Source organism: Chenopodium quinoa, unplaced genomic scaffold (genome assembly GCF_001683475.1).
Source record: "Chenopodium quinoa cultivar QQ74 unplaced genomic scaffold, ASM168347v1, whole genome shotgun sequence".
NCBI lineage: Eukaryota > Viridiplantae > Streptophyta > Magnoliopsida > Caryophyllales > Amaranthaceae > Chenopodium > Chenopodium quinoa.
Genome location: NW_018743787.1, coordinates 2522983 through 2549298, shown reverse-complemented (window position 1 = coordinate 2549298; position 26316 = coordinate 2522983). Strand labels below are relative to the sequence as shown.

General features: G+C 39.2%; 1 protein-coding gene across 7 annotated transcripts; it reads left to right on the top strand.

The window, feature by feature from the left end:
- Window positions 1-1185: 1185 nt before the first annotated feature.
- Window positions 1186-15617, top strand: LOC110684923. 7 transcript variants are annotated; one of them, XM_021861364.1, is made up of 11 exons: window positions 1307-5453; window positions 5542-5841; window positions 5934-5999; window positions 6130-6962; window positions 7071-7214; window positions 13298-13542; window positions 13641-13853; window positions 13971-14063; window positions 14161-14265; window positions 14362-14747; window positions 15245-15617. In XM_021861364.1, the coding sequence occupies exons 4-10, from the start codon at window positions 6791-6793 to the stop codon at window positions 14383-14385; spliced, it is 996 nt and encodes a 331-aa protein (XP_021717056.1). In that variant the 5' UTR covers window positions 1307-5453; window positions 5542-5841; window positions 5934-5999; window positions 6130-6790; the 3' UTR covers window positions 14386-14747; window positions 15245-15617. The 7 variants fall into 7 exon arrangements, with proteins under 7 accessions (XP_021717050.1, XP_021717056.1, XP_021717051.1 ...); XM_021861359.1 differs by having other exon boundaries at window positions 1308-1646; window positions 5396-5453; window positions 6130-7214; XM_021861360.1 differs by having other exon boundaries at window positions 1308-1646; window positions 6130-7214.
- The last annotated feature ends 10699 nt before the right edge of the window (window positions 15618-26316 follow it).

Genomic DNA, 26316 nt, shown 5'->3' with positions numbered 1-26316 from the left:
CCAGCACAGCCAACTAGGCCTACATATCAAGCTTTTGCAATTACCCTAAGGAGTAGTTCACACTATGAAGGGCCCCTATGCCCAGAGATGATGAACCTATTTTAATGAATAATGCTAATCTTGATTCCATTAAACCTGACAATGTAGCTAATAGCCCTGTAGGGCTAAAGAGTAGCACTAATATTTCTGATAATACATTGCAGGGTACCACTCCAAGGAAGGTAGCAGCTCCAGATAAGAGTTGTAATGCTCCAAAGCCAGTTATCAAACTTCCATTCCCCAATCGTCACTTGAAAACAAATTTGGATAAGCAGTTTAGTAAGTTTCTGGAGATGGTTAAAGATTTGCAGGTAATAGTTCCCTTCACTGAATTAATTACACAAATTTCTGCATATGCAAAATTCATGAAGGAAATATTGACTAGAAAAAGGTCTATTAGTGAGGTAGAGACAGTCGCTTTCACTGCAGAATGTAGTGCCGTACTTCAAAATAAATCTCCACCTAAACTGAAAGATCCGGGTAGTGTATCTATCCCTTGTCATATTGGTAATCTAATGATTGATAATGCATTATGTGATTTGGGTGCTAGTGTTAGTGTCATGCCATTGTCTGTGTGTTCCAAGCTAAATATGGGTAAATTAAAAGCTACTAATATTACTCTACAAATGGCCGACCGTTCTTTTAAATACCCCTTAGGTGTTTTAGAGGATGTTTCTGTTGATTTTGTTGTTCTTGATATGGCTGAGGATATGCAAACCCCAATTATTAGGGTAGACCATTCCTTAACACTGCAGGAGCAATTATAGATGTGAAATGTGGCAAATTGACGCTATTAGTAGGGGACGATAAAATTACTTTTAATCTGAATAATACCCCTAAAAGCCCCATGGTAGAGGAGAAGTGTTTTAGTGTTAATGTGATTCATAATTATTCTAACAAGCCCCAAGCTCTTGTAAAAGATCCGTTGGAGGCGGTATCTTGTGTTACATCTTCTATAGATGAAATAGACAAATGGCAAAAGGAAGTTGATGCAACAAAAAGATCCCTCTACACTGTCGGTCTTGGCTTTGAAGATGAGAAGGTGGAAATAAACAAGCTAGCTGTGGAAATTGAGCGTACAATAAGTGCTCCGCCATATCGAGTTGCAATTGCTCAATCTAGTGATAATTTGAAGCAACCATCGGTCAAAAAGGGGTCTCTAGTGTCACTACTACAAATTCCTTACTATTCCTACACTTTTTTTCCGACACTTAATGAACTGTCGCTGTTGTTATTTTTTTCCCTTATAATTTCGACACTTGATAACATCGCTAAATTATCCCACTAAATCATGCCAAACATAAAAAGCGGGCTCTAAATTTTTGTTTGGCGCCTCTCCAATTTTACCAAAAAATTGGGCAGCATACATATCTATCTATTGAAAAAGTGAAAAAAATAAAAAAAAAATAAAAAAAGAAAATCAACCTAAGCTATAGCGTGGAAGTTATAGGGTTCTATTCTAAAGTGTAAACAGTAAGCCATTGAAACAAAAATTCTCAAAATTCTTGTGCACTCAAAATTCTCAAATACCTAGCTATTGAAGATTGATTCATGGTTAATTGGTGATTTCTTTGGCGGAAATTCAAGAATCAATTGTAGATTAAGAGGTAAGAACTCTAATTTCTTTTGTTTTCGTCTTCTTAATTGATCATTTTTCTGGGCTCCAATTTGTTGTAATCCTTTGAAATTGTTCGTTGTTTGATGTGACTTTGATTTTTCTTTGTATTTCCTACCTGCAATTCATGTGTTTTTCTTGACTACAATTGCTACATTAACTCTCTATTCTTATTATTTTTGTGGGATTTTCTCTAATGTAATTGGGGCTTTCCTTCTGTTCGGGGTTTTGTTTGGAATTTCAAGATCTTCTGGGTTTTTGTTAGGAACTTTCTTATATCTTCATCATCCTACTTAGATAAAAGTAAAATAATCTATTGATATTAATTTTCTGTCTAAGATCAGAATTTCCTTTGATTAAAATTTGAAACTTTGGTATTATGTTTATTATAATAGTGAATTGAGATTGTGACCCACTAGTGCTGTAATATAGTTTTAATATTTACACATGCAACTTCAAATATGAGTTTTTAGGTATTAATTATTACTTCTATGTTATTAGTGATGTGCTGTGTGAAGTATAACAGTCAATAGATGATTGTGATTAAGCAAAGGATAGTTACAACTTGCTTTTTAATGGAATTTTCTAATATACACAAATGAACTAGTTGTCTTAGCTTAGTTTAATCCCTAAATTACGTAGAAGGTCTGCTCCTATAAGTTTTCTTTATGATAAAAGCAAAGTGTTCTTGGTCCTACACTATTTAGTTAAAGAGTCTTAAGTGTCTTCCTTGGATATAATTGACTTCTTTGAATTTTTATATCTAAAAATTGATTCTTTAAGGTGAAACATGACTGCATATATACTAATTGACACAAAGAATGAAAAAGACAAAAAAAATAAAAAAGGCTTTGTCATAACATTACAAATTTGAGTTAAGGATGTTCCTAATTATAATTCTTAGACTATTATTGTATATCACCATATGGTATAGATAATTAAGTTGAGGAAACTATTGCAAAGTTGAGTCACATGATAACATTCAGTTATAAGTTAACTGTTGGCTTTATGAACAAAAGTCTCATAGACAAGACCTTCAACTTTTTTTTAAGTTGGATGAGTTATTGTTATTCTTACCTGACAGAGGGCGATTGCAATTTCTGGTCCAATGACCCGTATACCTTAACATAGTATATACCTTAATAATTTATCTAGATATAGTTAATAGTGTATTAACATCTTATTTCTTTTTACCATTTTAAGAGCTTAGAGTATCTATGAGATTTATATTCATATTGCTTCTATATGACCTTGTTAGGTTATACTGTTATAAATCAAAGTTAGATGCCTTTCATTGTGGCTTCGAGTCTTTTTTTTTATAGTATACTTCAATGGTTGCTTTTTTTTTTTTTAAAAAAAAATTTGTTTGTAAGGATAATCTTATTTGAAAAGCATGGATATCGATACAAGTTGGATTGAACTACCCAATAACCATCCAACTTATATTAGTGGAACTATCAAATTCATTAAGTTGGCTAAAGAAGGGCTTGTAGATGGAAAAGCTCTCTGCCCTTGTAAGAAATGTAGGGTGGATGAGTGGTTGACAATACCAGAAATAGAGGAGCATATTTTGTTTCAAGGTTTTGACAAGCGATACAAGATATGGATTTTTCATGGCAGAGGACCAGTCCTTGAGCACATGTTTAGTGATCAGCATGGTTCAATTGGGGATGTTGCTGGAAGCACTAGTCAACGGGCTCAACATGGGGTTATAGGTCGAGATGATATGAGAGGATTCTTAGGATATGCTTTTGGTGTTAATATGTCCAATGTGAATGAGCTTGAACCTGTATATCCACATCATGTTGGATCTAGTGATCAAAGTGAGCCTAACTTTTTTTGCCATTCCTCGATTAATGAGCCTACTCCATCCGCAACACAAGTGATGAATGAAAAAGAAAAAGCTAACTTTGAGAGACTATTAGAAGCTTCAAATAAGGAATTATATGATGGATGTAAGACATTCTCTAAACTTTCATTTCTTGTGCGAATGTTCCACATACAGTGTATGCATCACTTATCTGCTGAGTCCTTTACAATGATTCTTGAACTCCTAATTGAAGCATTTCCTCAAATTATGGAGTTCCCATCTTCATTTTATGAGTCCAAGAGAATGATTAATACCTTGGGTCTTTGGTATGAAAAAATTGATGCTTGCCCTAATAATTACATTCTCTATCGAGGTGAACATTCGGACAAGGATGAATATGATGTATGCCATGCTTCGAGATGGAAAACAACTAAGTCTAAAGAAGGTAGTACAAGTGGGGAAAATAAAGATGTAAAGAAAGATAAACCTGCGAAGGTATTTCGATATTTCCCTTTAATACCAAGGTTAAAAAGACTTTTTATGTCGTCTAGGACAGCAGAAGATATGATATGGCATGAGAAGGATCGCGATAAACAGGAAGGTATATTGAGGCATCCTGCAGATGCTTCAGCATGGAAAGATTTTGATGATAAATATCGTGATTTTTCTTCTGATCCCCGAAGTGTGAGACTAGGGCTTGCTAGTGATGGTTTTAATCCTTATTATGAATACCACGCATAGTACATGGCCAGTGGTGTTAATGATTTATAATCTCCCACCATGGTTATGTATGAAACGTTCTTCATTTACTCTTTCCTCTATAATTCCTGGAAAATCAAGTCCCAGAATTGACATTGATATCTATTTGCAACCTTTAATGGATGAGTTGAAGTTATTATGGGAGGGAGTAGATGCATTTGATGCTTACAAAAAACAATATTTTAAACTGCGTGCTGCTCTAGTGTGGACAATCAACGATTTTCCAGCTTATGCAATGTTATCAGGGTGGAGTACGAAAGGATATCATGCATGCCCTTCTTGTGCCCATGAAAATCCTACTGTAAAGTTGGCAGGTAAAATGTGTTACAAAGGGTTTCGAAAGTGGCCATCCATTGATCACCCGTATCGATTGCAAGCCCATTTGTTTGATGGGACACAAGAGTATGGTCTTGCTCCAAGCCGTCAATCAGGGACTGATGTTCAAACTCATCAACAAGAAGGGGTTGCATATACATATGGGAAAGGGAAAAAACCTTCTAAAAAAAAGAGAGCAAGACAAGATGATGATGATGATGACGAAGAAAATGATGATTCTGATGTTTTGTGGACCAAAAAGAGCAAATTTTTTGATTTTCCTTATAGGGAGCATAATCCTCTTCGTCATAGTTTAGATGTTATGCACATTGAAAAAAATGTGTTACAATTTCTTAGTCACTTTACTAGATGTAGATAAGAAATCCAGGGATAATGAAAAAGTTAGAAAGGCAATGAAAGAAAAAGGAATAAAGCCACATCTTTGGATAGTCCAAACAGGCAATCAATTATGCCTCCTGCTTCTTATTCTATGTCAAAAGAGGATAAACTACGATTCTTAATGGTATTCCATAAATTAGGAGTTCCGGATGGATAATGTTATAACCTCTCAAGATGCGTGAATATGAAACAAAAAAAGTTTCAGAATCTTAAGAGTCATGACAACCATGTCATTATGAAAGACCTTTTGCTTGTAGCTCTACAAGCTTCAAGAACTATAGAAATTGTTGATTTGGTGTCAGAGTTATCATCCTTTTTCAAAATTGTGTGCTCTACCACCCTTGATGTGAAAGTGTTGGATGAGATACAAACCAAAATTGTTTTAACTCTTTGTAAGATGGAGATAGAGTTTGTACCGACATTTTTTACAATCATGGTTCATTTGGTCATTCATTTAGTGGAGGAAGCCAAACTTGGTGGACCAGTCCATTATAGGTGGATGTATCCTATTGAAAGGTTAGCATTTAAAATTAAATATTTAATCTATCGAATATTTTTATGTATTAAATATTTATATTTATTTTCTTTAAACTGTATTTGGTAGGTACTTGGCCCATTTGAAATCATTTGTGAGTAACAAAGCGCAACCAGAAGGGTTAATTGCAGAAGGATACCATTTAGAAGAGATGATTAACTTTTGTTCAAGATACTTAGAAGAAATTGAGACCTTATTTTATAGGCTGAAGAGAAATGACAATCATATTCTGGATACAAGTGCTTATTTATTTAATTCTGGTCGTTGATTCATTGGGGCGAAGAAAATTGCTCGTTCAGATAATAAAAGTCTAGAGCAAGCACATCACTATGTTTTACTTCATTCTGATGAGATGGCTGAATTTCGTGAGTAAGTATTAAGTTAAGTTCCTTAATATATTTTTCTGTCTTTTATTTGTATGGTTGTTGTTTCTATAATTCAAGTGTTTTGATATTTTACAGTGAGTTCTTACGCCAGAAGCGATGTGAGAATCGATTTAGAGGAGTACGAAGTGACACAATAATAGAGTATGATTGGATTATAAAAGATTTCTCTGATTGGCTTAGAGCCCAGATTGTTAAATATAGACTTCTGTTAAAATGAGACATTATTCATTAATTTATTTTGCTTACTTTATTAGTTATTTTGTCATTTCAGGTACATAACATAGATAGCAGTAGTGAGCAAGGGAAGCTAAGGAAAGCTTTAGCAAGTGGTTTATATGATCGTACTACAGAGTAAAAAGGCTTTGTAATCAAAGGCTACAAGTTTCTGGCTGTAGACCATGAACTCTACCGCAGGACACAAAAATTCAGGAGTTATGGTCGAGGCAGATGGCCAGTTTTACTATGGAAAATTCAGGAAAATATATGAATTAAGTTATTATGGGACTTATAAGGTTGTGGTGTTTCGGTGTGATTGGGCAGACATTAGTAAGGGACTGAAGAAATATAAGAATGGGGTACTTCTATCAACTTTTCAAAGTTGATGCATAGTGGACGATTAATGAAAGATGATCCTTTTAATTTTTCATCTCAAGCGAAACAAGTTTTTTATGTTGAAGATGAGATAGAAAAAGGGTGGTTACATGTTATAGAATCTAAGCCTAGGGATTTTTTTGAAATGGGAGATAAATAATTGATGTGTAACTACTGTTTCCATTTTGAATGTTGGTATTACATGCATGAACTGAAATTTCAGATTTAATGTACCATTTTATTTTGAGTTTTGTTTATTATTAGACAAGTTTATTTGCTATATGTAGCTTGAAACTTTTTTTTTTCATGAAAATTAACAAGTTTATGTGTAGCAGCTGAATATGTTACGTAGCAAAAGAATCAGGAGCAATTATGGTAATGATCAAGGTCAGAGAACCGGTCAAGGAGCAGGCCAGGGAACATGTCAGAGAACAGGAATAGGTCAGGGAACAAGTCAAGGAGCAAGTCAGGGAACAAGTCTAGGAACAGGTCAGGGAACAAATCAAGGAACAGGTCAGGGAACAAGTGTTGCTTATACAGTCACTTCTGATGAGCTTAATAATTCCAATGCATCTCAAATGAATTTTGGTGAAAACTCTTCCAATGACAATGGGAATGAAGCGTGTATAAATGGTGGAGGTTCAAGAAAGAATGCCAAGAGAAAGAAGCGCTCCATTCTTGTAAATGGGAACTCTTCTACTGACGAAGCCCAAGATTGGAGTGATGATGTTAACTTTGATGAAAGAGAGGATGTTCGTGCTATTGGTAAGATACCTTACACGAGTCTTTGTTTTCAGACATATCATGATTTTTTTTTTAAAATAATACATGTACTTCTCCCCTTTTCCTATTCAATTTAGTTTTGGAAATGACCGTATGTGATATCTTTGCTTTGTATGTGTAACATGTAGTTCTTTATTCTGAACTGCGGTGGTGTTTGTGTTGTATATTGATGTAATATAAGAAGTATTTCAAGGCTATTTTCTAAAATAAGATCGAAAAGATGATCTCGTGACAATGAAAGAGTACGGTGTGTCGTAATACAAATCACTGACTTGAAAACGAAATTCCGGCGCAACCGGGGTGCACTATTGTATTCGCCGGCACGTTCCCTAAGGTTAACACACCACTTCCACACAAAGGCACTTTTGGGTGGAAGGTTGGAGCCAAGTAACTTATGCCCAATATAGAGTATGTGTTTAAGCAAGCTTGTGTTTGATATGTATTTCTTGTGTATGTCAAAATAAGAAAACATCCTCCAATTTATAAAGATGAATAAAGAAGATGAAAGATCATGGAGGAATCTTTAATGAACCAAAAAGAGAAATCAGAAATATTATGGTGATTAAAAACACCATAATCAACCTCTTAAATGGGGGGTTACAAGAAATCAAACAAGAAGAGGAATCCAAGGGAACCGTTGGAGTTCAACGGACAAACACGCGTCGGATCGGGCGGACACTCCTTTTTTCCAGACGTCTTCTCGAGCCCGGTCGGGCGGAGCTTGCCCGATCGGGCGGCAGAACTCTAGAATTTTACGACTCTTCTCGCGCCCGATCGGGCGGGTCTCGCTCGGTCGGGCGCCCATATCTGACCCTTTGAATTTCCTTTCTTGATTTCCAACAATCCCCCACTAAAGGAAGGGAAGAAAAGCCAACAAAAGATGAGGATAAGCAACATATTGGGCATAAGAGGAGATCAATACATAACACTTAGATATTACATAAGTAATTTGAAATCTAGTGCTTAGTGAAATGAGATAATGAATTACAAGTATAAGGGTGGACAAGCCTTGAAACCCTTAGACTCTTGATCAAGGAGTGGACTAGCCTTGAAACTCCAAGATTTAATTCAAGACCCCCACATCACATACCTTTCTCCAAAAATTTACTTGAACTCCGTGAATAGATATGCTCTTTTATAGCCAAGCATATTCACCTTAGGTCTAGTGGAAGCTCTAGGAAATCCGCCCAAATTTTCCATAGAAGATGGCTAGTCTTCACAACCACACAGGTGAATCACAGGCACTTCTCAAAAGTACTTATTCAACGGGGTTAAAACATGTTCATAAGAACTCAACAAATGCTGCATTATAGCCATTTACCCCCACATGATCATGGATTCATTAAGAGCTTAACGCTCAACCTCACAATAATCATAAACAACGGTGATCCAAAGTTTTAGTGCGTCCACCCAAACAATTGGATTCATTAAGAGTCAAAGGACTCAACCTCAAACGGTGGATCAATCAAGTGCGTCTCAAATAACACCAACCAAAAATGGTCTATTGATCCATTAAGAACTCAAAAGAGTCCAACCTCAAACAAGAATTACAACACATGTCATAGGGATAGGAAAGTAATGCTTTTCCACATGGACTTAAGGCCTACCCCCCTCGACATTTCCACAAATTATCAAGGATGTTGTTACATGTGCCAAATTTCCTTACCATAGTGCAAAATTGTTTTGCTAGAATATTTTTTCCAATAAGGAAAACTAGCATGTTTTCAACATCAACTTAATTTGCACAAATGGTTAGAAAAATATATCACTTAGTTTTTCACCATTAGATGAATAAGTAATAAGACAACGAACCCAAGACTTGAAATTTCAAAACCTTAATCAAGTCCAATCCTTGAAAATAACATAGCCGCATTTGTGAACTTTCTTCATCAACTATCAATCACCAACACTTGCCTTCCGAAAGGTGAAGTAAATTTAAACAATGTTAGTCATTCACTATTAGATATGTAAAATATTGCACTTCAACTATTTCACAAATATATGCTATGTTAAAATAAAATGCAATGCATGTCATTATCACATTGCTAAATGTATTAGCATACTCCACTCAAGACATACTTTAAGACCTCTTTAAAGTACATACACATAATTCATGCTAAAACATACTCCACTTAAATGATAACATGAACAACAAATATCATATCATTGCATAAATCTTTCCAATCACGAAACATGTATGACACTTTGAAGAAAACCAAAACTCATAATGATCATTATTATTCTGAAAATAATAAAACATATTGTCATAATCCAAATCGTGAAAATTGCTCGACAAAATTGGAAAGATAAGAATTTCAAGAAAGTTGTTAACTACAAATCACATGTGATTCTCGACACCACCACATTTCTCACATTGTAGAAATAGCACAAAAATATATATTACCTTGAAGCAAGTAGTGAGAAACAAACTTAATCACAAGTATTAGATTCTCACAAGGTACTAACCACACTCTTGTACCACTCCCTAGGTAATAATCTCAAGTCAGCTCATACTTCAACTTATAACTCACACTTGAACTTCAATTCACATTTCTTATCTTCAACATGGAACTCACCAACCAACCCACTTAAGTCATCACTTAGAAGGCTTAACAAACCACTAGAGGGGAACTTATCATCAAAGACTAAAGATCCGAAATAATTAAGTCATCCAAGTAAGACTTACATCGTTCCATTAAGACAAGAAAGACAAACTCACCTTTACTCACAAAAATAGCCTTGATCATTCCCAACAACACTTAGTGAATTGACATGGAAAAGACTATAGAAGAAATATTAGGAAACACACTCCATAAAAAGATAGGAGAACTCTAGGAAAGTTAAAATTATCTAACTCATCCTCAATAACTTCTTCTAAAATAACCAATCACTCACATCATTAATTTATTGAGTTAAGGAAACACTCTTCACACATTGCATAGAGAAACCAAATCAAGACAAATAAATAATAGTCTTTAGCATAACTAGTCACTTTCATGCTTTGCATCAAATAGAAGAGAAACTAAAAATGATGCCTCTTATTCCTCTTATAGTTAACTTGTTTACTCAATAAACAAAATAAATGCATATATGGGAATATAGCAATCAAGAGACATGAGAATTTCATATGCATAGCCAATCACTCAAACATGACATAATGCATAGAATTGCTAAAACAAATTATTAAAGCAAAGGATATAATTTAATTGTGATGAATGGAGATTTCCAAATATTATAGTACATGGAGATAATCCAACAATGACATACAATAATCCAACATTGTGGTATATGGAGACAATCCAACATTCACAAAGTCATGGAGCATAGTATCATTTGCTTAAGAAAACAAATCCAAAATATCAAATAAACCAAGATTTTGAGTCCAACATTTATTCTCATATACTTTTCCCCCACATTGGACGATATAAGTCTTCAACTTAAGTATTGAAATTAGACATGGTAAACTCTATTCCTTTAACATGGGGCATATAAGGACTAAATTCCTACTGCAAAATTCTACACTCATAGAATCATAACCCCCACATACCAAAGTTAAGTCTTAAATCAAAACATAGTTGATAAGGAGTAAAGGAATATGTGAACATACCTCCATAGTGCCTCTAATAATTTACCTTAGCGATCAATGACGAACAACCCAATGACCACCACTTGTAGTGATTGTGCATCCACCAAGTATTTTGAGCTTCTTGGAGCACATTTGAATTCATGTTCTTTGCTTGAAAAATATTGACATTATGTGGAGATTTACTAGACATAGCACCAAAAGAAATAAAATTCTTAAGAATCACTTCCCACACATAAGAAATCGATAAATAATCCTTAATGAAATGTCAATACCAAACCAAATTGAATCAAGTAAGAACAAATATGAACAAAACACGTAATAAGAATTAATAACTCTTGAAAACTCTATCTTAAGGTGGATAAACAAAGAAGTAAAATAACCTAACCATTGAATTAAATAATAATTCAAACATTATCATACTTTCAAAAATTCATCATAAGGTTGACACACTACATATCAAAAATAGTCACCAAAAGTATTTCAAGAGTATTAAAAATTAATTAAAGTAGTCATCCATTCTCAACAAGAACTATGACACCACTAAGAGTCACAAATACAACCACTAAGCATGTTTTCCATGAAAATAATACACGTATGGCTCTTAGCTTCACATAATTCTTATTCAAAAACTTCTCATACTTAATAAATTGAAAGAATTAACATAAGTTTTTGAGAAAAAGTATGCAAAAAGAGCGTTATCATGAGCATGAGCAAAGTCTCCACAAGCAACATGAATATATATATGTATATTAACACATATGTACCAAAAGTAATAGACTTTGACATTGCATCACACTCCGCATAATCACAAAATTCATGGTAAAACTTACAATTTAACAAGTCTTAAACAACCATGAACTATTTATTAAAATAGGCATGTAAATATTAGGAACACAACATATTGCTAAAAGAAAATTAATCTTAAGCAATAACCTAATATTTACTTTCTCAATGAACAAAACAACACATATGTTCAAAAATCAACAAATTGGTAAATAAAACCAACTAACATATTTCTAAGTGCTAAGTTCAAACCACAAGCATAGAACAAAGACATAGAAATAATCATGCCATGTAACATCACACATATATAACATGGATTATACTTTAGCCTATAAACTAATAATCATGTAACAAATACTACATTATGGACAAAATAATCATCTAATATTATAATGCCAAAAATCACAACTCATATATTTGCCAAGAAAATTATTAGAATTAAAATCACGTGCTAAGCATAATCAAAATAAAATTAGTTTAGAGAGGACCTCCCTTGAATTAATTCAATTGTCAAAGATGAGCATTCTCCGTAGTACGCCCAAATTTCCTCTCCAAAAATGCAGCTTAACATTGAAGCTATAACTCCCAAACGTGAGCAGCTATCAACGATCCAACCGTTGAAAATGAAGCTTCATATGTCCCGAACAAACTCCCAAAATTTCAGCCCAAACCAACAACGATTGACCTTCGATCTGGGTCCATTTCCGGGACTGCTCCCAGAAAAACGTGAGCAACATTTTTTTTCCCAAAAAATTGTTTTTTCTTAATATCATCCCATCTTTCGACCAATACCCAATTAGTAGCCAATGAAAATATATAATTTCGTTTTCAAATTGTTGTAATATAGGAAGTATTTCAAGGCTATATTCTAAAATAAGAAGATCGAAAGATGATCTCGTGACAATGAAAGAGTACGATGTGTCGTGATGCAAATCACTGACTTGAAAACGAAATTCCGGCGCAACCGGGGTGCACTATTGTATTCGCCGGCACGTTCCCTAAGGTTAACACACCACTTCCACACAAAGACACTTTTGGGTGGAAGGTTGGAGCCAAGTAACTTATGCCCAATATAGAGTATGTGTTTAAGCAAGCTTGTGTTTGATATGTATTTCTTGTGTATGTCAAAATAAGAAAACATCCTCCAATTTATAAAGATGAATAAAGAAGATGAAACATCATGGAGGAATCTTTAATGAACCAAAAAGAGAAATCAGAAATATTATGGTGATTAAAAACACCATAATCAACCTCTTAAATGGGGGGTTACAAGAAATCAAACAAGAAGAGGAATCCAAGGGAACCGTTGGAGTTCAACGAACAAACACGCGCCCGATCGGGCTAAGCTCGCCCGATCGGGCGGACACTCCTTTTTTCCAGACGTCTTCTTACGCCCGGTCGGGCGGGGCTCGCCCGTTCGGGCGCCAGGTCGGGCGCCCGATTGGGTGGAGCTTGCCCGATCAGGCGGCAGAACTCTAGAATTTTACGACTCTTCTCGCGCCCGATCAGGCGTCTGATCGGGCGCCCATATCTGATCCTTTGAATTTCCTTTCTTTATTTCCAACATATATTTGGCTGAAATATGAGTTAAGCTAACAAACATGGCATTAAGACCAACTTTATTATAGTAGTTTATAAATACTTTATTCAAACAACTTATTTATATATGTATTATTCTTATATGCTTGAGTTGTAGATTCTGAAGGAAATGTGCAGTTATGGAGTGGTTCTATACAACCACATGATGTGTGGTTTCTTGAAAAAGGAGTCAGATTTGAAGTTATATTCAACGGATTTTGCCAACCAATTAGAAAGGGCGGATCAATTATTGTGAAATTCATTTCAAGTATCGCAAAGAAAGATGATATTTGTCCTATAAGAGATGTAAATTGGCGAAATGTGAATAAAACAATACTAGGTGATATTGTTAGTTTGATTCGTGTAAGTGGTTTTAATTATATTTTTCATTCAGTTGATTCCTTGACATATACATATATTTTACAATATTATTATATCCAAAAAATATATGAATTTTTTAGGAAAAAATCATCATTCCAGATGGTAAAATATATGATGATGCAATGCTTAAGCACGTGGGTAAGCATCGTAGGCAGTGGAAGTTTGAGCTCAAAGCTAAATATTTCAATCCCACAGTACGAACCAGAACACAAATTGAAAATGATAGGCCAGGAGGAATTGTTCGTGAGAATTGGCTTCCGTTGGTTGAATATTGGTTTTCAAATAAAAGCAAGGTACTCTGTTACAATCTCTGTTTTACATTTTGCTTTCCGATTTAAAGTCATTTTGTTAATTAATTGAATGGTTGTTGATTTAATGAAATGAACTTACTTTTGTTATGATAATGTTAGAATTATTCTGAAATCGGAAGAGAAGCACGTGCTTCTTTGGGACATCTACATACTAATGGTGCTACGAGCTTTGCTAATTCAAGAGACGAATCTGTATGACCGATGCATTTGTTGACCATTTATTCATAAATATTAATCTGTTTTTGTGATTTTAAAATATATTAATTGAATGATGAATTCGCTTATGAAGGAGATTGAGCATGGAAGAGAGCCCGGTGCTTATGAGTTTTTTTATAAAACTCATCAACCAAAGAATGGATGCTATCCTAACAACACAAATACTGGAGAATTCATTGTATTATTTTCTAACTTATTTCATATTTTATTTTAATTACCTGCTAACCTTGTAATTATACACTTTACATGTGTGTGACTATATACTTTCATGCAGGACATGGCAAAAAAAAAGGATTGATTCAAGTGCTGCAAATTCATCAACTCCGAAGCCTCAAGAAGTGATAGAGAACGAAGTCTTCAATGATTTGATGTACGATAAGGATAAAAAAAACCAAAGACCATTGGGTTATGGATTTGGGGTGAATCATAATGACATGTTTGGAGTTCATGCATTATTGCGAAAAAAGGGGCACTTCTTATAATAGTAGCAATGACCAGATTATGAAAGCTGATTTTGCAAGGTATAAGAGGCATACCACAAACCTCTTAATGAGTCTGACAACACAGATAACTAACGTGTTGGATGCAGTGCGAAGCGGTAATGTCTCCAATGAAATGTTAGATGCTACTTCGACAGCATTACGCTCCATACATGCTCAGGTCAGCATCCCTTTTTGTAAAAATATGTAACATTTTTTTGTTTATAAATTATATATATACAGTGGTAACCTTTGACTGGTTCTGGTAGCCTTTGGGAATCTGTTCTCTCGATTGTCCAGTTTAATTTATCTATGTTATGTAGTAGTATCCTAAGTACTATCCTAAAAACTGATGTTCTCTATTTTGCTTTTTTTTGGACTGATGTTGGATGTTCTCTATTTTGCTTTTTCTTGGACTGATGTTGGAGCTAGCAGATTAGTGGAGCTAATCTGGGATTTTGGCTCTTTTGGTTGTACTGCTATTATTATTAATTAATTATTTTCCTTGGTTTCTAAAAAAACAGTGGTAACTTGTAAGGTGTACATGGATTAAAGTGCACCTTTAAAATAGTAAGCTGTAGATTTATTTGTTATGGAATAGGAATCTTATATTTACTTTTTGTATTATATGGATCAAATAAATTGCACAACATATTAATTGATGTCTTTTTTTCACAGAATATGGAAAAATCAAATGGAGCTGATGATGAAGATGAAGACGAGGATGAAGATGACTTGGATCTTTCTACTTGATTGGGCATGGAAAAATAGCACATATATTTTGCTCATTGAATATGGGAAACAATACAACATACATTATGGAATAGGAATCTGTTTTTTTTTTTGTTGACCATTGTTACAAATGGAGATCGTTAGTGAACTTAATTTCTTGTTTAGAATTTTAGCATTGTCGGAAACTATGATTATGTTATTTTGATGATGAACGAATTTTAAGTTTATGTATGGATTGTCGGAGATTGTGGTTTTGTTATTTATAGAATGAGATGTGTAGTACTACTTTTCTTATTGTTTAACTTTTACTTATTTATTATATTATGTGAGTGCAAATAGAATTTATTTTTGACAACTAGTAGGATACATATGGTCCTATAAATTATTTCATATAGGGCGACGCTTGAAAGAGTTGAAATAGATATAAGATATGAGAAAATCTCGACATCTTGATGCGTCCATTAATTCCTATAAAAAATCACTAAAATTAATCTCGACGCTTTTTAGTGTCTAAATACTTCCCGCTTTTTTCAAAAAACAGGTATTTCCGACACTTTAGAATGTCAAAAGTGTAAGGCGGGAAAACAAATAAATTTATTCCTCTAAAAAATAGTGACACTTTAAAGTGTCGGAATGTGAAGTATAGATGCTTTAAAACGTCGATATTATTGACAAAACGAAGTGTCGGGAATTTCCGACATGCGAAATTCCGACACTTTACAAAGTATCGGTAGTTACTTTACCGACACTTTGAAGCGTTGAGAAAACACGGAAAATGTGTAGAAAAGGCTAGGGTATTCTAGTAGTAAAGAACCCCTAGTTCAAATCAAGGAGGATCCACCAGATAAGGTGAATTGGCGTCCCACAGGGTATGTCAGGAAGTCACGTCATGGTCTAAACACTGCTCGACCGGGTGAGAAACCACTCGACTAAGCTGTAGGCCAAGGGTCCTAGTTTTTATACTTGGTAAGAGGGTCATGCGGGACCTAGATAAACCAGCGCTTTGCGGGAGGCAACCCGTATTTTCTTGCTTTCTAGACTAGTTTTTCTTTCTTTTTCTTATGAAAGGAGAGAGGAGGGAGTTTATTGAGTATTTGTACAGGTTTTAAGGAAAAATGTTGGTTAAAATTTGAAGAAAAAAGGAAAAAAAAACCCCTGTACTAATGTTGTCTCGGGCCCGACCGGGCGAAGCACCGCCCGATTGGGCGCGAGACTAAGGGTTCAAATTCAAGGATTTTCGCCCGACCGGGCGAAGGGCGTCCGACCGGGTGCGAGAATTGACGAAATACGGAGATTTTAATCGCCCGATCAGGCGAAGCGCGCCCGACCAGGCTCGAGATTCGAAGAAAAATCGAGCGGATTTTCGCTTGACCAGGCGGACGGCGCCCGACTGGGTGCAAGAGGAGTTTAATTTATGGAATCAGATCGCCCGACCGGGCGTGGATACCTCCACCCATATCTTCTTCTTCTTCCTTCTTTCTTTTCTCATTTCTTCCTCTTTCTACCATTTTTTCTCTCTCTAAAACCTTAAACTCTCTAACTTCTCTCTAAGATCTCGTCTCCATTCCTCATCCAAATTCAATAATTTTTACATATTTATAACCCTCTCTTCATTCTCTACATTCCCATACCAAAATCCCCAAATTCTGTTCAGAAAAAGAAAAAATCTTACCCATTTTTGAAATATGGCATCAAAGAGGTCGAGGAAAATTCTAGGGAGGAGTTGCAGCTCAAGTCAACAATACGATCCGGAATTGCAACTTTTGCAATGGCCAACCATCTGAATTTCTACACCGGAGAAAAGAGAACGACTTGAACAACTCTACGGGCGTGAGGTAATCCTTCACGGTGGTTACATCGCCCCACTCTTGAATTCTATGGCTTATGTGGTTATGTGAAACGTTTTTTGAACGATATAGGGATGAGAAAATTCGTAGATATGCACTACCCTACTTATCGTGAATTAACATGTGAATTCATGTCTTCTTTGACTGTTGCAAATAGCAAAAATGGTCCAAAATTAATGTTTAGGTTAAATAATAGAAATATTGTTTTAACCTTTGTTGATTTTGTAAGATTTTTTATTTAAATTCTGAATCACCTAAACAATGGCATGAAAATTATAAAATGGAAGATATTTATCATGTTTTGACTGGTTTACCGGCGCCTAACGCCCAACATGCTAGTGCCAGACCCATCTATCACCTTGTACCTAAAATCTGGCAAAGATTTGCAGGTGTTTGTTTTTTGGGTAGGAATGAGCCGCACAATGCCCAAACCAATGAATTAGCTGTAATTGGACACTATTTGTTTGGGTACGATAAGCTAAACATTGCTAGATACATCATCTTCCACCTCAGTTTACATGCCTCGGCTAGTGACCATGCTAGTACCCCAATTCGTCTAGGAGGCCTCATCACCAGGATAGTAGTTAAGAAGGCCGGGTTTGTAGAAAGTGGACCTCACGGTTTCACTAACTGTGGACATGACACCTACATGACTGCTGGGTACCTAGAGGACTTGGGTTGGGTATGTTTGGATAGCCAGAGAGTCCCCCATTGGTGCATTAGGACAGGGTCGGAGCAACCATTACCTATCTTTCCCCTGCCTATCCCGAGTTGACCGCTTTTCCCCCTAGGCAAGAGTCTTACACATATGACCTATTAGTTTCCCACGCTAAGGGGCAAGCTCCACCAGTTCCACCACCCCAGCCTGAGCCCGAGGTAGTGCTTTCACCACCTCGCATGTCTCATGCATCACCACCTCCTCCCCATAGCGACTCTGAGACAATTTGGCATCTTTAGAGTATATGTCAGGCTATAGGGCGCATAGAGTATTCACATAGAGACCTTAGGAGGATGGTAGGCTCCCTTGACCAGCGATTAGGGTACCTTGAGAGGAACCAGGGTAGAGCCTTGTATCCTATGTATGATGATTATGCTCGTCGGGGCAATATTCTCGACGTTGCTATTTACCCTGATTGGTTTCAGCCCCCACCCCAGGGATATGATAGAGATCCCATCGCCCGTGGTATTTATACTAACTATTCATCTTTCCACGGGTACGGCCAGGACATACCTTTTGGGGGACCAGCTGGGGGGGTTTTCAACCTAACTATTTTGGCGGTAGCTCTTCTAGTGCAGGTGGTGCAGGTGGTAACGATGGATGATTCGGCTCCATGGATGAGGAGGATAAGGATTAGCCAGCTGGGCTAGTTTCCGAGCCAATGAGAACATTGTCTGATTCTGGCTTGGGGGAGATTTTTGGATTTGGTATCTTTCTTTTTCCCTTTTCTTTTGTTTTTGGTGTGTTTTCTTAGATTAGATTTATTGTTTTCTAGAATAGTTTTTGATTAGGGGATTTTTCCCACCAATCACCATCTGACAAGTGGACCAATCAGGTTCCGCCATGTGTCTGTCACATGGGCCAATAGGAGCCTGCCACGTGTCAAGCAATGATCCGTCCACTATGGACCAATTACGACACGACACGTGTCCTTCCCATGGCACCTGGGATAACTAGTCACCAAGGCCCAACTTCCGAGGGAAGCCCAATCAGCCCAAGGTTAACCTAAACCTAGATTGACACGTTTCCCGAGGTTATAAATACCTCCCTTAATCCTCATTAAGAGAGGGAGCGCAGATTACGCACATTAAACTCTCTCACCTAGAGAGACCCAATCACTTTAATTTCCGCATTAATTACTCCTTAATCAAGTACTAACTTGACCGCCGGAGGCGGATCTCCAATCATCCGGAGCATCCGTTTGTTTTGCAGGTACAGGCGTCCGGTTCCAGTCTCGGAATTGTAACTCTCCCGCAGGACATCAGAAAACCCCGAAACATTTTGGCGCCGTCTGTGGGGAGAGTACTTCTGAGATGGCATCCACGTTTGTACCGACTCCTGAAGAGAGACGTCCCCTGGACGACCCTCTAGTTCAGTCGAACCACGATACTGAGAATGAATTTGAAGTTGAAGCTCACACAGCTTCAGACGGGACCCTAAGGGCCCGACGTACCCGTCATACCGAAAGGAGGGAGCGGGAACATCTTCATACAGGAAGCGAGCCAGCAGGCGCACCGCCTGTTCGGCAACAGCCGACTGATGGGTCTGCTCCCATCACAAGGAACGAACTCATGACCTTCATGAGGGACTTCAAGGGAGAAATTCAAGAGTTGATCAACAAGAAGCCGCCTGCTCTGGACAAGGAGCAGTCGGCTAAGAAACCCTCCACTTCACAGAAGAGGAAGCCAGTTCAAGGGCGAGAGGCGACCCCTCATCCTAAATCTAGGAAGCGGGAGCCACCTGCCCTTGATTTCACAAAATACCGTTTTCCTACTCCAGGAAATAGGAAACCTGTTCGTCATATTTAGGCGGACGGGTCGAGGAAAACATACACATCGCTCGGCTACTGCTAGAGCAGAAGAAGAGTGACCGATTGTCAGAGTCGGCCTCTACTTCAAACTTCCAAGATAGTCTGCGAAATACCTCGATGAGGCATACTCAGTCGTATCATGAGAGTAAGTCAGGCGACACCTCCCGTCAGTCCGGCTATCATAGCGACCAGGCGGTACCAAACTTACCGTTTGTACCGCAACAATAGTATTTTTTACAGCCACCTCCGTTTGGTGGACATGCAGCAAAAAATGTCCAACCTATGGACTGGCAGCTACGGTTGCTTAGACTTGGCAAACAGCCGTCGGCCTTCTCCAAGGAAATTACTGAAGCCGCTCAGCCGGCCAAAGTGAAAAATGTATTAGTAGGTGCCTATGACGACACTACTAACCCAGAAGACCATCTGATGGCATTCACCAACCTGATGTACCTTCAAGGGTTGGATGATCCCACTTGGTGCAAGTGTTTCCCAGCGACTCTCAAAGGAATCGCACAACAATGGTTCGGCAACCTGCCGACTGGTTGTGTAAATAGCTTCAAGACACTTGCTTACTTATTCACCTCCAACTTCGCCATGAACATCCCTGCGAAGAAGACGACCCTTGATTTAGGAACAATTCAGCAGGGCGAGAAGGAGGGGCTTCGTTCTTACATCAGGCGGTTTAACCTGATGAAAATACAGATTCAAGGGTTACCGGATGAAGTAGCCTATACTGACTTTTTCAGAGGTCTCAAAGACGGGTCGACCTTCAAATTTGATTTGGTCCGAAAGAGGGTGGTGACTCTTCAAGAGGCCTTGATTGAAGCGGAAGCTTATATACAAGCGACTGATCTTTGTAGTACGGTAAAACAGTCAGACGGGAGAAGGTCCGACAAAAGAGAAGGACGACAGAAACAGTCGTCAAACAAAGACGAGAAGAGAAAAGAGGTCTGGGCGGATGATTCCTCTAAACAGCCGGCCCAGAAAAAGAAAAAGAATTCAAACCATACTCCCCAAAGTATGCGTTTAACAAGGATAGCCAATTTATCCTAAAGGAAATCAAGGGACGGATCTCAATTGAGAAGCCGGTCCCCATGAAGGGTTCTGCAAACAACCGGAACCAAGAAAAATTCTGTGATTATCATGAAGATGTTGGTCATCACACCAATGAATGCATCAGTCTCATGCGGTATCTGGACCGCCTGGCTGAGCAAGGTGATCTTGACACTTATGTCAAGAAATCTACGGGGAACACTTCCTCGAAAAAGCAGTCGGCCAAAAAGAATCAGCAGGCCGACAGTTCAGATACAGATGATGCAGTCGTCTACACCATAGCAGGCGGCTTCTCAGGAGGCGGCCCCACTATTAGGGGCAACAAAGACAATATCAGACGGTTAGATGTAAATTCCGTTCACCAAGAACGGCCCTCTAAATATTCATTTCCTGAGATTGTCATCACTGAAGAAGATCTAGGAGGGGTAAGAGGGCCGCATGACGACCCTATCGTTATTGAATTTAAAGTGGCCAACCAGAGAGTAGGCCGAATCCTCATAGATACCGGAAGCTCCTCAGATCTCATCAGTAGCAAATGTCTGTCGAAACTAAAACATCAGACTGATTGCATACATCCGGCATCCCACCCTTTAGTAGGGTTTGGAGGAGGAGTCGTCCACCCAGTGGGACGAGTGGATTTACCCATCCGCCTGGGCGAAAAAGGGGAAGGACGACACATGGTAGTCCGGTTCCTGGTAGTAGAAGAACTCTCGGCCTACAACATGATTCTGGGACGACCAACCCTGAATAATTCCAAGGCTGTTATAATCCCATCTCTTATGTTGCTCAAGTTTGAGAGGGATAATGGAACAGTCGGGTCCCAAAGAGGAGATCAGAGGATGGCCCGAGAGTGCTATCTCTCGGATGTCAAGCCCACTGTTATGGCCACTATGTCGAGCGGTGGAAAAATAGACCTTGAAAATGACAAGGAGAGTGCGCCTGTTCTAGAAGCAGGCGGCAAGAAGAGAAAGGCATCCCAGACAGGGGCCGCAAGAAAAGACAGAAAATAACAATCATTGGCAGAGGAGCGGTCGGATGAATTTCTCCCTCAGCCAGCTGGTGAGCATACGGATCTGATGTTAGATGACTCGCGTCCTGACAGAACAATCAAGGTTGGGACGACTGCTCTAAGGGACCTGGGTGACGACTTTCACAAACTATTGAAAGAATACAAGGACATCTTTGCATTCGAAGTCCATGAAATGCCAGGCATTAGTCCTGATCTGGCGGTACATAAACTGGCCGTGGATCCGAAAAAGAAGCCGGTACGGCAGAAGAAGCGGAACCATGGCGAAGAAAGAAGTCAGGCGGCAGCCGCCGAAGTTAAAAAATTACTTGATGCAGGGTTCATTCGACAATGTTACTTCCCAGACTGGGTTTCAAATGTGGTGCTTGTTAAAAAGCCGAATGACACCTGGCGAATGTGTGTAGACTACACAGACTTAAACAAGGCATGCCCCAAAGACAGTTACCCTCTGCCTAAAATTGATAACCTGGTCGACTCAACATCCGGCCATGCTTTGATGAGCTTTATGGATGCCTACTCTGGTTTCCATCAAATTCCTTTATGGGAGAAAGATCAGGGGAAGACGGCCTTCGTCACTGATCAGGGGTTATACTGTTACACGGTCATGCCGTTTGGTCTTAAGAATGCCCCGACCATTTTCCAGCGAATGATAAACACTGTGTTCTTTGATCAGATTGAGAGAAATGTCGAGGCATATATTGATGATATGATTGTCAAGTCTAAACTTCAGAAAGATCATCTGTCGGACCTCCGAGAAACTTTCGCCACACTCAGGCGGCACCATGTCATGCTCAATCCCAAGAAATGTGTCTTTGGAGTTGAGTCTGGGAAATTTCTCGGATTCCTTATCAATCAGAGAGGAATAGAGGCGAACCCTGAGAAGGTGCAGGCGGTCATCGACATGCAGTCGCCTCGTACCATCCGAGAGGTTCAGAAGTTAACAGGTTGTCTGGCGGCCTTGGGAAGATTTCTAAGCCGATCAGGCGACAAATGCCTATACTTTTTCCAGACAATTAAGAAAAAGGCAAGGTTTGAATGGGGGCCGGATGATGAGGCGGCCTTCCAAAAATTGAAAGTTCACTTGCATTCCTTGCCGAGGCTGGTCAGCCTTTTGCCCAAAGAAGTACTCTAAATGTACCTGGCCGTCTCTGATCATGCGCTAAGCGCTGTTCTCCTTGCTGAAAGAGCTGACTGTCAGCTCCCGGTCTACTTTGTCAGTCATGTACTGAAAAATGCCGAGGTGTGGTATCCCTTAGTGGAGAAATTTGGTCTTGCACTCTTCATGGCTGTTAAAAAATTGAAGCCCTACTTTTTGGCACATGCAGTCGTCGTGTATACAGACCAACCTATCAAGCGGCCATTGACCATCATGGAGTCGTCAGGCCGAATGATCAAATGGGCCATAGAAATACAGAGCCTTGAAGTCACTTTCAAGCCTAGAAAAGCAGTGAAGGGGCAAGCCTTTGCTGACTTTATTGTTGAGATGACTCGTGCTCCTGACTCTCAAGTTACAGACCAAGTCTGGAGGGTATATGTGGACGGAAGCTCTACTTCAAATGGTTGTGGAGCAGGTGTCATATGTCAGTCGCCAGAGGGCGACAGGTACGAGTATGCTCTATGCTTCAGTTTTCAGGCCTCAAACAATGAGGCAGAATATGAAGCTTTACTAGCCGGAATCCGCATGTGCAAGGCGGCAGGGGCAAGAAAAATAGACGCCTGTTCCGATTCACAATTGATAGTGAGTCAGTACAATGGCGAATATGAAGCAACCCATCCGGCCATGATCAAGTATTTACAGGCGGTCCGACAGGCAGTCGGCTCCCTTGAGGATTTCCATCTGACCCAAGTGCCGAGATCAGAAAACAACCAGGCGGATGCACTGTCAAAATTAGCATCATCCGCCTCCTGTGATACTCCTCGAACTGTTTTTTGGGAAGTAATGGAGAAGAAAAGCATCGAGGAAGACCCTATTGGAATCCTAGACAGAAGCTCAACCTGGATGGATCCAATCAGGGCATATCTGACAAACGGTACCCTGCCGGATGATCATCAACAGGCGGCAGCACTGAAAAAACGAGCAACCAGTTTTGAAATAATAAAGGGAGAACTTCACAAAAGGGGGTACCTTCAACCCTTCTTTAAGTGTGTTACTCCAGAAAAGGGACGAGAGATACTAGACGATCTTCACTCTGGTTACTGTGCTTCCCATATAGGCGGTAGGACGCTTGCTCAACGGGCAAGGCGGCAGGGCTACTTTTGGCCTACTTTAGAAGCAGATGCAATGGAGATGGTGAAAAAATGTGACAAGTGCCAAAGGTTTGGCAAGCTAATTCACCGTCCGGCTACTGACCTCACTACCGTTCATAGCCCCCTACCGTTTGCTAAGTGGGGCATGGATATTCTGGGTCCATATACGCCTGCTACAGGCGGAAGGAGGTACATACTTGTTGCCGTCGACTACTTCACTAAATGGGTAGAGGCGGAGTCTGTAAAGGGAATCAAGACGAAGGATGTAATTTCATTCATCTGGAAAAATGTCATCACTCGGTTCGGGGTTCCCATGTCTATGGTTTTTGATAATGGTCCCCAATTTGAGACGCCTGTTCTCAAAAGCTGGTTGGGTGACCAAGGAATTGCACACTACTTTGCATCTGTCGGCCGTCCACAAGCAAACGGCCAGGTAGAAGCCTTTAATAAAATCATCTCAGACGGTCTCAAGAAAAAGGTTGAACGAGCAGGCGGCCTATGGGCGGATGAATTACCACATGTTCTCTGGGCCATTAGGACGAATGAAAAAGGGGCGACTGGAGAAACTCCATTCCTCCTAACTTATGGTGCGGAAGCTGTTCTTCCAATAGAACACTACGAGCCGACTCTTCGAGTAATGTTATATGACGAAGAGGAAAACTGGGAAGCCATGCGCCTGGCATTAGACTCACTTCCTGAAAGAAGGGGCAATGCTGTCTTGCGCCATGAAATTTACCGCCTGAGAATGACTAGATCATACAACAAAAAAGTATACAGGCGTCCACTCAAAGTGGGGGACTTTGTACTTAGAAAAATGGAAGCAGTTGGAAGGGCTAATGAGTCTGGAAAACTAACTCCCAACTGGGAAGGACCCTACCGAATCTGTGAAGAGGTCAGGGACGGTACCTACCGTCTGGGAACACCAGACGGACAACCGTTGCCTCGAACTTGGAATGTAGATAATCTTAAGAAATATTTCTTTTGAATGATGTAAATAGTCAAGGGCTACTTAATAAAAGTTCGCATACTTAATATTCAATTTTGTACTAAGAGGGGCACGCCTACTAACAAAAGGTCGGCTACTCTCCATACTCAGTTTTTATTCTTACTTAAGAGGGGCATGCCGCCTGTACCTTTACAGTCGGCTACTCTCCATTGAATATTTTACTTTATCTTCAGAGGGGCATGCCGCCTGTACCTTTACAGTCGGCTACTCTCCATTGAGTATTTTACTCTATCTTCAGAGGGGCATGCCGCCTGTACCTTTACAGTCGGCTACTCTCCATTGAATATTTTACTTTATCTTCAGAGGGGCATGCCGCCTGTACCTTTACAGTCGGCTACTCTCCATTGAATATTTTACTTTATCTTCAGAGGGGCATGCCGCCTGTACCTTTACATTCGGCTACTCTCCATTGAATATTTTACTCTATCACCATAGGGGCATGCCGTCTGGATATATAGTCGGCTACTCTCCATAGAAGAGGGCCGACTGGTTCCAAAGCACACAGCCACCCCCCTTATACTTAGTTAAATATGATCAGGGCCTAGCCGACCCTGTGCCTAAACAGGCGGCTACCCTCCTTTTACTTAGCACCTACGTTCACCAAGAACTAACCAAGGCCACAGGCCGAATGATCAGACCAGGCGCCAAGCCAACTGATCCAATCTTCAAAACTAATACGACCTGTCCCAACATCATAGCAGGCGTCCGGCGGCATCCCTCCGGATGAAATTCGTCTCAGAGAGCAGCTCCCTTTTGGGTGGAACATTGCTCTATAAACTAATTACACGGCACCTATACGACTGTCCCCAAGGGCAACCACGTAGCCGTTTTTGAGACAAGGATAACTCTATCACTAACCAAACCAGTGGTAGCAGTTGGCATCTGAGTCAGATGACCGCCTGTATTACTTGGGATAAATGCAGGGGGTACCTCTTGAGTTAATAGCCAACAAACATTGGCGAATCAAAAGGTTCAGCCGGCCTCCGCCGCCTGGTACCTTTACTACTCAAGCAGGAGTGAAGGCGACTGAGTAACACCAAAGTTAACTCATAGTCACTCTCTCAAACTTAGTATGGAGCCTAAAAGGTATGAGTCGTCCGCCTGTTTTTAGCAAACAGGGGCTCTCAACCACTACTCCTGCTAAGTTAACAACCTATGAGTTAAAAGCCAACATACATTGGCGAATAAAGGGGGACAACCGGTACCCACCGCTTGATACCTCTACTACTCAGTTACTTGGCGACTAGGTAACAATCATGTTTACTTGGTCACTCCCTAAAAATTTTAGTTTGAAACTAAAAAGGTGTTCA

Excerpts from the sequence above, each read along its gene's own strand:
- LOC110684923 (XM_021861358.1), top strand. The coding sequence starts at position 3,048 with ATGGATATCGATACAAGTTGGATTGAACTACCCAATAACCATCCAACT.